This window comes from Glycine soja, chromosome 10, assembly GCF_004193775.1.
Source record: "Glycine soja cultivar W05 chromosome 10, ASM419377v2, whole genome shotgun sequence".
NCBI classification, from domain to species: Eukaryota; Viridiplantae; Streptophyta; class Magnoliopsida; order Fabales; family Fabaceae; genus Glycine; species Glycine soja.
The window spans coordinates 33,850,356-33,865,062 of record NC_041011.1 but is presented as its reverse complement, the minus strand read 5'-3'; the positions used below and the strand labels follow the sequence as shown (position 1 = coordinate 33,865,062).

At 33.5% G+C, this 14,707-nt stretch overlaps 1 protein-coding gene across 1 annotated transcript; it reads left to right on the top strand.

Annotated features, from left to right (window-relative positions):
- Positions 1 to 6,969: 6,969 nt before the first annotated feature.
- LOC114369203 (U2 small nuclear ribonucleoprotein A'-like) lies at positions 6,970 to 13,175 on the top strand. The gene is made up of 9 exons (XM_028326398.1): positions 6,970 to 7,117; positions 7,567 to 7,616; positions 7,765 to 7,934; positions 8,079 to 8,208; positions 8,305 to 8,510; positions 9,122 to 9,283; positions 10,558 to 10,608; positions 11,745 to 11,897; positions 12,865 to 13,175. The coding sequence occupies exons 3-9, from the start codon at positions 7,812 to 7,814 to the stop codon at positions 12,868 to 12,870; spliced, it is 831 nt and encodes a 276-aa protein (XP_028182199.1). The 5' UTR covers positions 6,970 to 7,117; positions 7,567 to 7,616; positions 7,765 to 7,811; the 3' UTR covers positions 12,871 to 13,175.
- The last annotated feature ends 1,532 nt before the right edge of the window (positions 13,176 to 14,707 follow it).

Here is a 14,707-nt window from a genome sequence, read left to right as displayed (position 1 = left end):
ACTATTTAAACACATAATTCAAAATAATTTTTTTATTTATCTAATAAATAATAACTATTTACAAAAAAATAATAAAATAATATATTTTTTATTTAATACAAAAAAAACTATTTATAAACAAATACAAATTTAATATATTTACATTTAAAATGAATAACTATTTCAAAACATAATTCAAAATAAACTATTTTTATTAAAAACACAAATAATACCTATTTTTAAAACTAAATTAATACTTATATATTTACAATTACAAATAAACTAACTATTTAAAATCATAATTCAAAATAAACTATTTTTTATTTATCTAATAAACAATAACTATTTACAAACAAATAATAAAATAATATATTTAGAAAAATAATTGTTTTTTTTACTTGTTTGCGTATTTCAAATGCAGGGTTGAGTGCACTTATTAGGCCTTGAAGATACTACTACAGAATAGCCTTGGAGACCTATGTAGTGTTTGGGAAGCCATGAACAACATAATCACGCTGCAACACACTCAAATTAAGACATTTTTAGAGACAAGTACACATGTGGTTGGATATATTTTTAAAGTTATCTTATACAAGAAACTACTTGGCATGATATCAAGGTATGCGTTAAACCAGATTGTTGTTGAGTTTGACAATGTAAGTTATGTTGGTATTAGCAATTGTCGTTGTGGATGTGTAATGAGAACTACTCACGGTCTTCCTTGTGCATGCGAGTTAGCTAGATATGTTGTCGGTAGCATACCTCTCGGCGTAATCCATATGTTTTGGCAAAAGCTAAGTTTTTCATACCAAGGGTTATTTGAGCCCAAAGTCAGCATAACCGAAGAGATGGAAACCATATCCAAGCGGTTTGAAGAGCTTGATGTTTGTGGCAAAGCTACTGTAAAGAGTAAATTTTGGAAAATTGCCTACCCTGATCTAAACTCTATGTGTGCTCCTCCAGAAAAGGTCAAAACAAAAGGTACTCAGAAGAAACCAATGACCAAACATCAAAGATCAACAAAGAGTGATCCGTCTTACTGTGTAAAATAGTAAATCTTCAACCAAACGTAGTGCATCATCATCAGAGCAAGCAAAACTAAGAAGGACCATGCCGATGTTGGATCAATTTCATCCATGCATTCATGATTCCATTGAAAACATTGTCGATGTCAAAACTGATTGTAATTGTGAAAATCATGCAATTGCTGCCTTATTAGGTATGGGTGAAGATTCGTTGTCTTTGGTTCACAACCATTTGCTTAAAGAACTTGCAAAATGGTCTGATGAGTATATCAACCTGCTTTGTGGCATAGATAGATTTGAGGAATTAAAGCAATCCCTACTTGTTGATGGATTATCCATGGTATATCAGTTTTTTTGTTACGTTTTGATGGATTAATTTTGCTTTAAATAAAATATAATTAAAACTGTTACATGCAGATTACCATGGATAAGTGGATGAATATAACCAACATGGGATATGTGATTGTATCAAGGTATAATGTCATCTTTGTTTCTCTTTCTCTCCAACAAAGCATGATATTTTTTCCTCTTAGAAGTCAACCATCAAGAGATTGTTTTGTACATCGTGTTATATGTATCAGTCATGTGTATGAAAATCATTTTGTTTAGGTAAAAGCATGATCATCTTGTTTGAGTAGGGTTTATGTAATAAAATGTGTTCTGATAATTTGAATGTGTATGTCCTTATGTAATATGTATTTCTAAGAGATCGCTGTCCCTTATCGCTAGTAGCTTTGTTATGGTCTACACATTGTCATTATCAAGCAAAACAGTGACGTACACCATATATTAGTAGAATGTAGCAATATACCAATTTGACGAGGATGAAAATAGACTTTGTTGATTTAGGGAAAGATTGAACATTTAGTTACTGTTAAGCCAATAGTTGTGACATACCTATGGGGTTGTCATGTAATATGATCATTAATGCGTGTTTCATTGGATGTTCATATAATTATTTATTTTATTTAATTATCGGTTATGAAAATAATCATATTAGAGAAATAAATAAAACATTAAATAATATATAATTATTTATGTTTTAGTGTTTTTATTTAGGGTTATTTGACTAATTAAATTGAGTTCGGGTTTATGGATATTTGACTAATTAGGGTTAATTTTGGTTTAACATAATAATATAATTAGGTCATTAATTTATGTTGGATCAAGTGGCCTCAGAATAATTAAGAAGGGGGGGGGGTAAATTAATTATTAATGTGTCTTGACTAATTAAAATTTATCCTTCTTAATATTACTAGATTCAATTAGGCTTTACTACTAAGTTATGAGAAAGTAAAGAACAGAAACAATAACTTAGACAAAAGTAAAGCGGAAATAAAAAGTACACACTGGAAAGATAAAGAGTGTAGGGAAAAAGAAGACAAACACAAGATTTATACTAGTTCGGCAATAACTTGTGCCTACATCCAGTCCCCAACAACCACCGATTCTTGAGATTTCCAATAACCTTGTAAAATCCTTTACAAGCAAAGATCCACAAGGGATGTACCTTTCCTTGTTCTCTTTGAACAACCAAGTGGATGTACGCTCCACTTGAACTGATCCACAAGAGATGTACCCTCTCTTGTTCTCAGTATAACAACCCAAGTAGATGTACGCTCTACTTGTACCACAAAGGATGTACGCTCCAATGTGTTAAGACAAAGAATTCTTAGGCGATTAGTCCCTTGAATCTTTGTAAGGAGAAGCAAAAGATATCTCAGACGGTTAGTCCTTTGAAATCTTTTGTAAGAAACAAAAGATATCTCAGGCGGTTAGTCCTTTGAAATCTTTTGTCAAGAGGGAGAAGGGAAGAAACAAAAGAATTCTCAGGAGGTTAGTCATTTGAATCTTTTGACAAGAGAAAGAAGGGAATGAAGAAGAAGAATAACACAAGTTTTTGGTCAATGAACTTTTCTTGAAAGAGAAAGTATTGAACAAAAACTTTTAGAAAGATGAAGGAAATCTGTTATGCATAAAAGAAAATCAGTTTTACATATATTGAAATTCGTGCCATGGTCACATATTTATAGTCATTTAATGACTCAAGTTAAAAGTTTATGACTCTTGGCAATTTCTTCAAAACTAGTCATTTTTAAAAGTTGTGACTTTTATGAAAACTAGTCACTTAAAAAGTTGTGACTTTTGAAAAAATCTTCAGAAATAAGTAACCTTAAGAATTGCGACTTTTGGTAATTTATTTTTTGAAATCAGTCACTAGTAATCGATTGCCATCATAGTGTAATCGATTACACATCAACAGATGTGACTCTTCATGTTTAAATTTGAAAATCAAAACGTTTAGAAACTCTGGTAATCGATTACAAGTATTGTGTAATCGATTACACAAGTTTGAAATGATTTGAAAAAGTTTTATCACAAGTTGTGACTCTTGAAATTTGAAATCTAACGTTTTAAAACATTGGTAATCGATTACATGATTATGGTAATCGATTACAGCTTTGTAAATCAGTTTTGAAAACAATGTTGGCTACTGGTAATCGATTATTACCTTCTGGTAATCGATTAACAGAGAGTAAAACTCTTTGGTAAAAGATTTTTCTTTTTGAAAAATTCTTGTGCTATTCAATGTTTTGAAAAACTCTTTTAATACTTATCTTGATTGAGTCTTCTCTTGATTCTTGAATCTTGAGTCTTGATTCTTTACTTGAATCTTGATCTTGATTCTTGAAACTTGCTTGACTCTTGATTCTTTGGCACTTGCGTGACACTTGATTCTTTTAGCATCATCAAAATAATCTTGGAAGGCATTGCTTCCACAGTTTAATATTCACATACTACATAAACGAAAATAAATAAAAAAAACTTATCTAATAACAATAAATAATAAATATTGTTCAGTCATATTGCATACATAATTCATATAAAACCTAAAAAATCCTAAAAATCTTCCTGCATTTGGCATACGCCACCTTCGTCTCGATCGAACATAAACATTTCCTTGCGCAGTCACACTTTTGGCAATCCTTATGCACTCCTCAATCACAGTGTATACTTTTGTTCCTTTAGTGACTACCTTCAAGTTGATCAAGCGTTCCAACCTTTCTGCTATTGCTTGGTAAGCCTCCTACAACATTGACAACAAGGTAAAAGTAAACACTTAATGCATGACACATAAAATAAGTAACACTGAGAATTCAAAACATATTATACCAGTGCATGTCAAGGCATGTCTACATCAACAGGTGCAGCTGCAGGTGGTTCTACCATAGCCGCTGCGACGACTGACTGCTGAGGAGGATTTGGTTCAATAAACGTATCATCGTGCACCACAGGTGGATGTCTAGGAGGATCCCTAGGTTGTGTCGGACTCATGAAGGGATGAGATATGAAGTGGAACCACTCGATGTAGTATGCTGCACATTACCTAGGAGCAATACAAATTTGACCCACCGGTGCAAGGTATTCAGAAAACTAAATCCATCTATCATCAATATCCTCTATAGATAAAGATGGAGCAACAGGGTGCAGAGGAATAGTCTGCACATAACCAAACTATCGCACAACCCTCTCTAGTTGGTGTATGACAATAGAGGGAACCCATCTGATATGTCTGAAAAATAATGAGATCAGCTCAAATTCTCTGAATGCACAGTGGTCACCATAAGGAATCTAGCACACAACATTAGATGCTAATCTATCCAACCGCTTACAATTCGTCGACACTGGTAATACCTTCCTAGACTTTCAACAACAAGCACGTGATTTCCTTTCATGATAATCTTCAGCAACAATAGAAGAAGCAACAGTAGGAAAATGTTCGTAGATCCAACACTGCACATATTTAAAAAACAAAAAAAAAATCAAAACAATACTCAATATAAACTACAAAACTAAAAATTAAATTTCAAATAAATTATAAATACCTGTAAAAGTGTGATATATCCTGCAAGTTGTCGAGCGCTTCTCTTTAACGCATCATTCAAATTCTCATACATATGAACGAGTGCAGTAGCTCCCCATGCGTAGCTTCCTGTTTGGCTGAGGTCACGAAATGCATCCAAGAATACCACATGTACACGTGTGATACTCTTGTTAGTAAAGACCGTGCAACCTACCAGATGCAAAAGATATGCTCGAGCTACTACAGTCCACTATCCTGTGTCACATTTGCTACGATATATATCTCGCAACTAGGATAGCCGAACATATGTCCCATGGCATTGCAATGTCTCAACTCTTTCTTCTTCTAAACTGACTTCAAGCAAGTCAACTAACAAGTCCACGACTTGGTCTACATGAAGAGCCTCAAAGCTATGGAAGGGGCCTATAATAGGCAAATGTAGCAACAATGCCACATCATCCAGGGTGATAATGACCTCTCTACCGAAAGATGGAAACTATTAGTTTCCTTATGCCACCTCTCCACAAAAGCAAATATAAGTCCCCTGTCTCCAGTTCTAAGGAACATGCAATTAGATGACTTAATCCTGTGGCAGCCACTAAGCCTTCAATCTCTGGAGCAGGCCTGCCAAATTTCTTAACCTTCCTTCCATGGGAGGACAACTTCAACTCAGGACATTCCTGAAAATAAAAGTTTAAATCATGTCAACTTGAATAATAAATGGTTATGAAAATATTATTTATTTTAAAAATTAAATACCTCTCGATTTCAAACTGTGATTGCCACATGATGAACATAGTCCATCAAAACTGATATATCATGGGGTCCGTTTGGAAAACCCTCGGCATCAACAACTACATCATCAACAACTGTCTCCTAAGGCTGTTTATGGACCTCATTAGCTACATGATTCACATGCTCAACATCCTCAACAACAGGTGCAACTGCCCGATGCCTACGTGCAGATGCTGTCAGCCTTCGCCGCTAAGGGGCTTAATTCGCATCACCACTAACTTTTATTCCTAAGACTCTTTTTATAACCATGCCTAAAGTCTGACGCAATCGTCTGGTTCTAATCATAATATGCAAAATTAAATAGTAATAACAATTAATGTCATCTTTCAAATAATACGTTAATCAATTACTATTTAATAATTCATAAATAAAAAATTTATTATTTTTTAAATAACTTTTTTATTACTTTATATATTCATAAATGAATATGGAAATTATTTTTTCAAATTTATAGACTTCACATCACTAATTCTAATAAACTTAAATTAATGACCAAAATCTAAGTATAATTTTTTTAATTTCTAATAAATGACTATTTCAATTTCAATACCTTTAACATTATTTTTAAACAAATGAAGAAATTTTAATTTTATACTTCCAACCACTATTTATATAGTATATGTGTATATATGTGTATGTGTGTAAATAAACAAAATTCTTAAATTATTTATTAAAAACCAACGCAAATATAATTAATTAAATAAAAGCACAAAAAATATAGAATAATATTTATTTATTAAAAAAATATTTTTGCAACAAAAATATAAATTTATTTTTAATTAATTTTTTTATTCAATTTTTGTTTAATTAAATATTAATTTAAAAAATAAAAAATTTATACGGATTGGAAATTTATATAATTCATACGGATTAACAGTCCATATGAATTATACAGATTAACAATCTTTATAGTCAATACAAATTAACAATTCGTATGATCCACAATCTGTATGGATTATACGAATTATTAATCCGTATAATCTATATACAATATACACATTCCAATTCAAAAAATGAACCCCTCAAACATAGGATCAAAACGTAAAAGAAGAAAAGGAAGGCACTCCGACGATAGGCAGTGGCGGCAACGATCAAAGTTGGGGTGTAGACGGTGCGAGAAGAGGAAGCAAAGATGACGAAGAAGGAGGCGCAGCAGCAGTGTGTAGGGTGAGGGAGAGGAGAAGAAGGATTTTTAAATTTTTAAGTGAAGGACATTTTTGTCACTTCACTTAAATTACTTAAATTGCTGGGTGCACAATTTGTGTCCGGTGCACGAAGCAATTGCCCTTTGTCCGCCCTAAATAAAAGCGGGTCAGGGTCAGCCCACGATGGCAACTAGTTGCTTGTCAAAGACGCACCGCGCACGCACTCGCAGCAGCATTTGAACTCTACTTCTCTCGTTCTCTCTTTCTGTTCTTCTCAAAGACGCACGCAACGTTCAGAAACCAAATCGGTAAGATTCTGCAAAACCCATTCCTGCAATCAATCCACGAAATTATAGCTTGGAAATTAGACTTCAATTTTCTTTTGAATGGCTACGATTATGGTTGTTAGATTTATCCCCAATTTCGTAGCAGATTAATACCATATTTCTTATTCTTGGGTAGAATGATTCAAGCGTTTTGATTTTCGGTTACCCATTTGTCTAGTAATCACCATGTACACTTTATTTTCTGTTGAACGAATTTCTAAGTTGCGATGTCTTAGTATTCATTTTCCTTCTATTAACTATTTTCATCCTTGTTGGGATAGAGTTGAATAGGGTACTAATGCAATGAAAATTCGAGTCGAATTGATGTAATTTACTAGTTGATTTTTGAAATTGTTACACAATTTGGGCAGCAAATTATTGAAGCTGCTTTATGATTGACAGTGTTATCCTTTTCCATGACTTAACAACAGGTTTGAGTCCTCATTACCCGCCTCTCTCTGGAAACCAGCAAAACCACCTTGTAAGAGTTGTTTTGGGCTAACTTTCTTTCTTTCTCTTTTCCATTTCTTAGAGAACTAGTGGCTATTCTTTCTGTGGTTATTAAATTAAATTTTTTGGTTTGTAAAAGCAAAGCACGCTTTGTAATTTGATAAGTTCCATTCTTGCAGTCTCTACTATCTATCGGTTCCTTTTGTACTCTGAGTGGGTAGAAGACATGGTGAGGCTCACTGCTGACTTGATCTGGAAAAGCCCTCATTTCTTCAACGCGATTAAAGAGCGTGAGTTAGATCTTCGAGGCAACAAGATAGCTGTAATTGAGAACTTGGGTGCTACTGAGGTGCACAATTTAATCTTCTTCCCTTCCTTTTAGTTTCCCCTTATATTTGAAAGGATATATCGTTATGACTCTGTCTTCATATGTGCTTCATTTATAAAAAAATTCATCCTTGTGTTCTTAAATTTGCAATGGATTTTCCTGCAGGACCAATTCGACACAATAGACTTATCTGACAATGAGATTGTCAAACTTGAAAATGTACCATATCTTAACCGGTTGGGTACAATGCTCATTAACAACAACAGGATTACTAGAATTAATCCCAACATTGGAGGTACAGTTTGAACTTTGAACTGCACATTCTCATGTTTGTGCTCTCTTTCCTTCTAGTTGTAAGCTACTCAAAATCTTACTGTCATTTGTATTGCAGAGTTCTTGCCAAATTTACACACTCTAGTTCTCACAAACAACAGAATTGTAAACTTGGTAGAAATTGATCCTTTAGCATCCCTTCCAAAGCTGCACTTCCTTAGTCTGCTGGACAACAATATTACAAAGAAACCAAATTACAGGCTTTATGTTATTAACAAGCTGAAATCCCTACGGGTGTTAGATTTCAAGAAAGTGAAAAATAAGGTAATGTTCTTTTTTCCCTCTACCCATACGTATCTTTAATTGAGCTTGTTGTTTGAAATGAAATATGAAAGATATGATGTTCTGGTAATGTCTGCATTCAAGTAATAACTCAGCATTTTAAGCTTGAAAAGCAGAACTGCCAGTGGTTGGCACTGAATGCCAAGGCCAAATGTGGAAATTTACTGCATAAGTATATATATCTGTAGACTATGGACTAATTTTTTGTCAGGCTGCTTTAGCTGTTGCTTTGCTTAAGCTTTCGTATACTGAATGACTTCAAATTCTACCTAGAACTTGGGTGCAAGGTTTATGTATCTAGTGAAGTAGTAATGTTAGAAAAGAAAGGAGAATGGTGGTGTATTATCTATATACTAATATAAAGTCTCTTCAGCTATTGTCACATGTGCCATTTTATGTAGTACGGCCCACTGTTTTTTACTTTTTTTCTTTTACTTTAATCTCTCTTTATTCTCTTTCTTTCTCAATTTCTCTAACCGCCTGTGCATATCAGGGGCTCTATCTCTAGTTAGGTTTATTTCTTATTTCCAATTATGCATTCCCTTCAATTATATTTCCTTATTTGATAGTTTCTTATAAATAATAATTAATAGGAACGGTTGGAAGCCAAAAATTTGTTTTCTTCAAAAGAAGTTATAGAAGAAATTCAAAGGACACCCACAAAAAGTGAAACTCCTAATGTTTCTGAAGTGATTGAGGAACAACAGATGCCCAAAGTCGTTGCTCCTACACCTGAGCAAATTATTGCTATTAAGGTACAATGATACTTGAAGTCATCAATTTATTTAAGGCTTATCACTGTAGGGTTGAACATCTGACATACCCATCATGCATTCATGCTCAGTTCAGATCTATAATCTATAATTAATACATTCTCCCTTTTATACATTTGATATAGTGTGCTAAAAATTGTAGATGAGATGTCCTTCTTGCTTCTACCCACAACTTTACAGCAAACCATTGGAAGCTATTCCCATGTCTAATGTAGTAGTGAAGGACACACTCAGTGATAACCAAAGATTCCAAAGAGATTATTCGATCACACTGTAGTCCAAAAATAAGTGGGTTAAACCAGAAATTGTCATGTTAACTTCAAATATGTAACATGTCCCTTCTATCAATCCTATTAAATACCATTGTCCAAAGTACCTGACCTACTATGTCTGTTGCTCTACTCCGTATTAATTCATTAAACAGTAAAGAAAAATACATTGATTTAGTTTATCATGCTTAGTTTCTTACATGTAAATACACTGAATATCCAAATAATATTTTTGTTAATTAAATTAACCAGGCTCCAACTCTTTTTTTTTTTTTTTGATCAGCAAAAATTATATATATATATCTGAATAGATACAAGTACCAGAGGTACTATGTACATAAGTAGAGTACCATACACATGGTTCCTTAGTGAAACTGCTACAGTTTGATTAGGAACCAAAATATGGCTACATAAGTAGTACAACTGCTAGCAATTCAAGAAAAGCTACCCCCTACTAATACAAAAATCCTTGTCGAATTTGACTTGACCATTGATTAAAATGAATGGTAAAATCTTTCTCCATGTTTCTTAGCCAAGTCCACATTAAGAATATAGCATCCTCGAGCAACTTGTTGCCATTGAAAAGTGCATTGGAGAAGATAACTCTGTTTTGCATCTGCCAAATGGACCAAACTACAGCCAGCCACCAACATTGCCATCTCTTGACCCTTATGCCATCCACCTGAACACATAAGTGTTAGATGAAATGTTGAAAGTGTAACTCATTGTCCTACAAGTTAGAATTATGCTGTAAGATATACCTGCTGTCCCATTGGCCCATGTGATATTTTTTTATTGCTAAATCATTTTCTGATAGAGATCACCTTACATGCTCTTGTGATATTATCTTCAGCTAAGAAATCAGTTCCATTCTACATTATAGCTAATGACTGTATTCATATACCAGAGTTACCTTCTCTTAGAAGTTGGTACATCAAGCAACTAATTCTGGTTACTTATGGTTTGACATGTTTCTGCTTTATGCAGGCTGCCATTGTGAATTCTCAGACTCTTGAAGAGGTTGCTAGACTTGAAAAGGTGCTTGCTTTTCTAAATTAGATAATTGTTTAATGGATTTTAATGTTTCTGTGTCATACTCATGCTTAACATGATATTGAAATTACTGTAAACAATATGATAGGATAATTTATAACTAATGACCTGCTGTTAGAGGGATGATCTGATGGGAGACTCTCCCATGAAATGTCTCTTGTGTCATTGGAGCTTAGAACTACTGCCATATTCTCTGTTTTTCTGTTAACACTTGCTAATTGCTGGCTGGCATAGAACATGTAGATTGGATTATTTGTCATGTGGGGTAGATTGGATTTGGTTTGTCTTAAAATGAGGAGTTCCTCTTGGTTTTCTTTTGTGGTTTGAGAAATAAGGAGGGAAATTGTTTTGAGATTTGTTATCATTTGGTCTTTTGGGAGTCTTTTTATGATACTTCTCTAGCTATTTTTTTGTTTCATAATATTGTATCTTCAAACTTAAAAATTATTGTCTCTTCCTAATTTAAATTGAGAAGGGATTGATTTTCTGTTAGGAACTACGATTCTAATCCTAAGCAGAAATAATAAAGGAAAAGCTATAGTGGAAATTTCCCATATATTTTCTCTCTATTCCCATTGCATAATTCCCTTATTTATAGATGATCCTAGGCCTACAGGGCTGCTACCAACAAGGTCCAGCTGCCCCACTGAGCAAATAAAAGAAAAGAAATAACAGAATGCATATCTTTCTGTTATAACAGAATCAAATAACAGAATTAGTGGACAAGTGGTGGAATATTCCGCAGCTGGTGCCCATGCTGGTTGTCCTACACTTCATCCATAGCAGTGTTGCTATCATTTTCAGTGTTGTAACACACAATTCTTACCATTACTTAGGTAGTTTGTGTCAGTTTGTAAAAGTTGAACAACAATTTATAAGAATAATATAATTATATAGTTCTTATTTTAATATATTTCAAAAATATACATCATGTTAATTTTTATGTATATTGATGAAATGCATAATAATTTTGGATTAATGCAAGATTTTATAGATATGGGCTATATGATAGACATGATCAATCCAACGATGGTGTAAACTGATCTCTCCTCATTTAATTACCTTAACTATGAAAAGGACTGTAATAATGCAGTACATCTAATCGGTGTACATGATTGCAGGCATTGAAGTCAGGCCAGCTTCCTGCAGATTTATTGTTGGATAATGTTGATGAAAAACATGAGGACATGATTCATGACGATAGAGGTCAAGCTGATGGAGAATCTAATGATACACAAGAGCAGAGAAATACTGATTCTGCTTCAATGGAACAGGTATATGGCCACATTGACATGTGTCCATCAAAACATTAAATTCTATATCTTTGTGACAAATCATTATTACTCCATCATACATATTTAATATGTTTGTTTCCAGAAGTTATCTATTGTGCTATAACTATGATTATATCAGAACTTTTTTGAACATATAAACAGTTGCTGATCAATGTACTCAATCATTGTTTAATTTTAGTTCTAACTAATAGTTAACATGTATCAAAATGAATATTGTTACGATTTCCAGAGTCTATGGACTTCCTCGTTTCAGATTCTTGTTTCCCATTATTTCTCTTTGTTTGGCCTGGCTCACTTGTCCAGCCACATGACAACTGACATTGCATCTCTGGCCAGTGCTCACCATTGCCAGCAACCATGAGGCCTTAGGCCATTTCAGGCCATGCCTGCTGTCTTTCACCTCAATCTCAATACCCCCCCAATGGCTGTTTCAGGCCATAGCCTGATTGAGTCCTCATTTCTTGCTATTTTGTTTACCTGAGTCCAACACATCTATGAGTATGATGTAATATAGAAAAATGGTATTTGCATTATATGCTCTCCTTACTGTAAATATTTTTTACCATTTAAATTATAGATAATAATCAGTTAAGTGGCATTTAACGATAAAATTATGCATGAGAACAGCTGTAGAATTGTGTATTTTATGTTTGCATATAGAGTTAGCACTATTTTATGTGCAACTTAATGATGCACACAAAGGAAAACTAACATAGTACCGGTTATCCATTAAAATATTTGAACTATATTTTCAAGATATAACTTAAAAGTGCTACTCTACTCCATGACCATAAATAGCGTATATGTTATGTCCTCCCATAAAGTGTCTCTAGTCATTTTTCCTTCTGTTGATCTGTTCATATTTCACACCATTATTTTTTTATCTGTTTTCATGCGGTAGTATTATTGTAAGCGATGCTTCACTTTTCATTTTATTTTCTTGCAGGATTAGAGCGAAGGTTTTCAAATAGTCCTAGCACTGTGGACTTCTTTAATGTCAGGTTCTAGAGTCAAACTCTTAGTAATTTTCTATGAAGTGTACTTGATGAATCTTCCATTCTTGAGAACTGGATGTTTCAATTACATTCGTGGTGAATCATTGCTTTAGTTATATATGTATTAAATTGGATTGTCTAACTAGAATGATTACGGCGTTTTCGTTGAAGGTTAGGGAGAAGATTCAAAATTGCTCTTCTCAGAAACATCTACGGTTTCTGATTTCAATCTAATTTGGGAAATGAATGAGCGTCAACCCAAGCACTTGCCTGATTTTAGTTTTTTTATTAACTCTTTTAAAATACGTAAAGGGTTAATTATGTATTAATATTAGTCAATTAAAAATATTCACTCTGGAAAATACCTCATCAGATTTGCCATGTATCCACAGTGTATTTGCCAGCTGTTGCAACACCATCAGATAACAGAAGGAATAGACGACAAAGACTAAACAAAAAACAGAGCAAAAGTTTAGTGAACAAGACTACTCAACTTTTTGTTTAAGAACTAAAAATAAAAAAAACAAGAAAAGTTCAGGGATTAAAAATATAATACAGATTCTTTCTGCTTTTATATTGAGATTTTTACTTATCAAATTAGAATTGATTAATGTGATTACCTTGAAGGGGGAAATAATGCACAAATGAAACCAGTGAAATAACGTTCCTAATTCATATTTTTTCTATTATTATAGTATCGATTTCCATAGGTTTATATGGGATTAAAACCGTTTGGGGTTCTTTTTGCTTTTCTATACCAAAATTTACACTTTCATATCCATATTTTTTCCCCGATTATTATTGCATTGATTTCATTGGCTTTGCATGGAATATAACTCTTTCACATTTTTTGTTTTGCTTTTATATACCAGAGTAAAATTATTTTGAGAGAAATATACCAAAGTAATAATGTTGGTGATTCCTCATACATTTATATATCAACAAATCATAATCGATTACTAGGAACTGTAAAAGAAAAAATTATTAATACCTAAATCACAAAAGTTAAATGGCGAAACAGCCTTTTAAACCAATCCTGAAAGAGTTAGGAAGCATCTTGCTTCTTATCCCTTTTGTTCCTTGTGCATGCATGAGATTGAAGATACGTTGCATGCCCTAATTCGGGATTGTAGTTTCAGTTATTGGTAGGTCACGATATCGTTGGCTTTGACTCGAGTATTGTTAGGTGCATCCAACATTCTTTAAAAATGGTAAAATTGTCCCTGCTAATTTCTCCCCTTACGGATCAAGTTGATCCGTAAGTTGATTTTTAAGGCTTACGAATCAATTTGATCCGTAAAAAACTTACGGATCAACTTGATCCATAAGTCTTAAAAATTAACTTACGGATTAACTTGATCCGTAAAAGACTTACGGATCAAGTTGATCCGTAAGGGGTATTTTTGTCTTTTCGCGGTTAGTGCTGGGTGCACCAGCAATAATGCTGGGTGCACCTAACAGTACTCCTTTGACTCGTAGGATTTGATTCATTGGCTACATGACAATCTCTCCAAGCCTGGCATTGTAGGGAATGACTAGAGCATCTTGTTTATGGTTATTTTGGATGCAATCTGGTTCGTGTGCAGTAGCTTCATCTTTCGGAATGTTTCTCCCAACACTCAAAATATAGGACTCAGTCTTGCTACTCACTGGCAAACAAGGTGGTTGAAATGGCGAGATAGGATCACATCATTTCTTGTAAACATTTGTAATTTGTTTTGGGAAGCAAACCTAGTAGCAAACTAGGGCTTTGGATGCTGGACGGGATGTATATCTTTGAGGTGTTGCTAGGTG

Excerpts from the sequence above, each read along its gene's own strand:
- LOC114369203 (XM_028326398.1), top strand. The coding sequence starts at position 7,812 with ATGGTGAGGCTCACTGCTGACTTGATCTGGAAAAGCCCTCATTTCTTC. Across the intron at positions 9,284-10,557 it reads AGCAAATTATTGCTATTAAG|GCTGCCATTGTGAATTCTCA; the intron begins GTACAATGATAC and ends TGCTTTATGCAG. Across the intron at positions 10,609-11,744 it reads AGGTTGCTAGACTTGAAAAG|GCATTGAAGTCAGGCCAGCT; the intron begins GTGCTTGCTTTT and ends ACATGATTGCAG.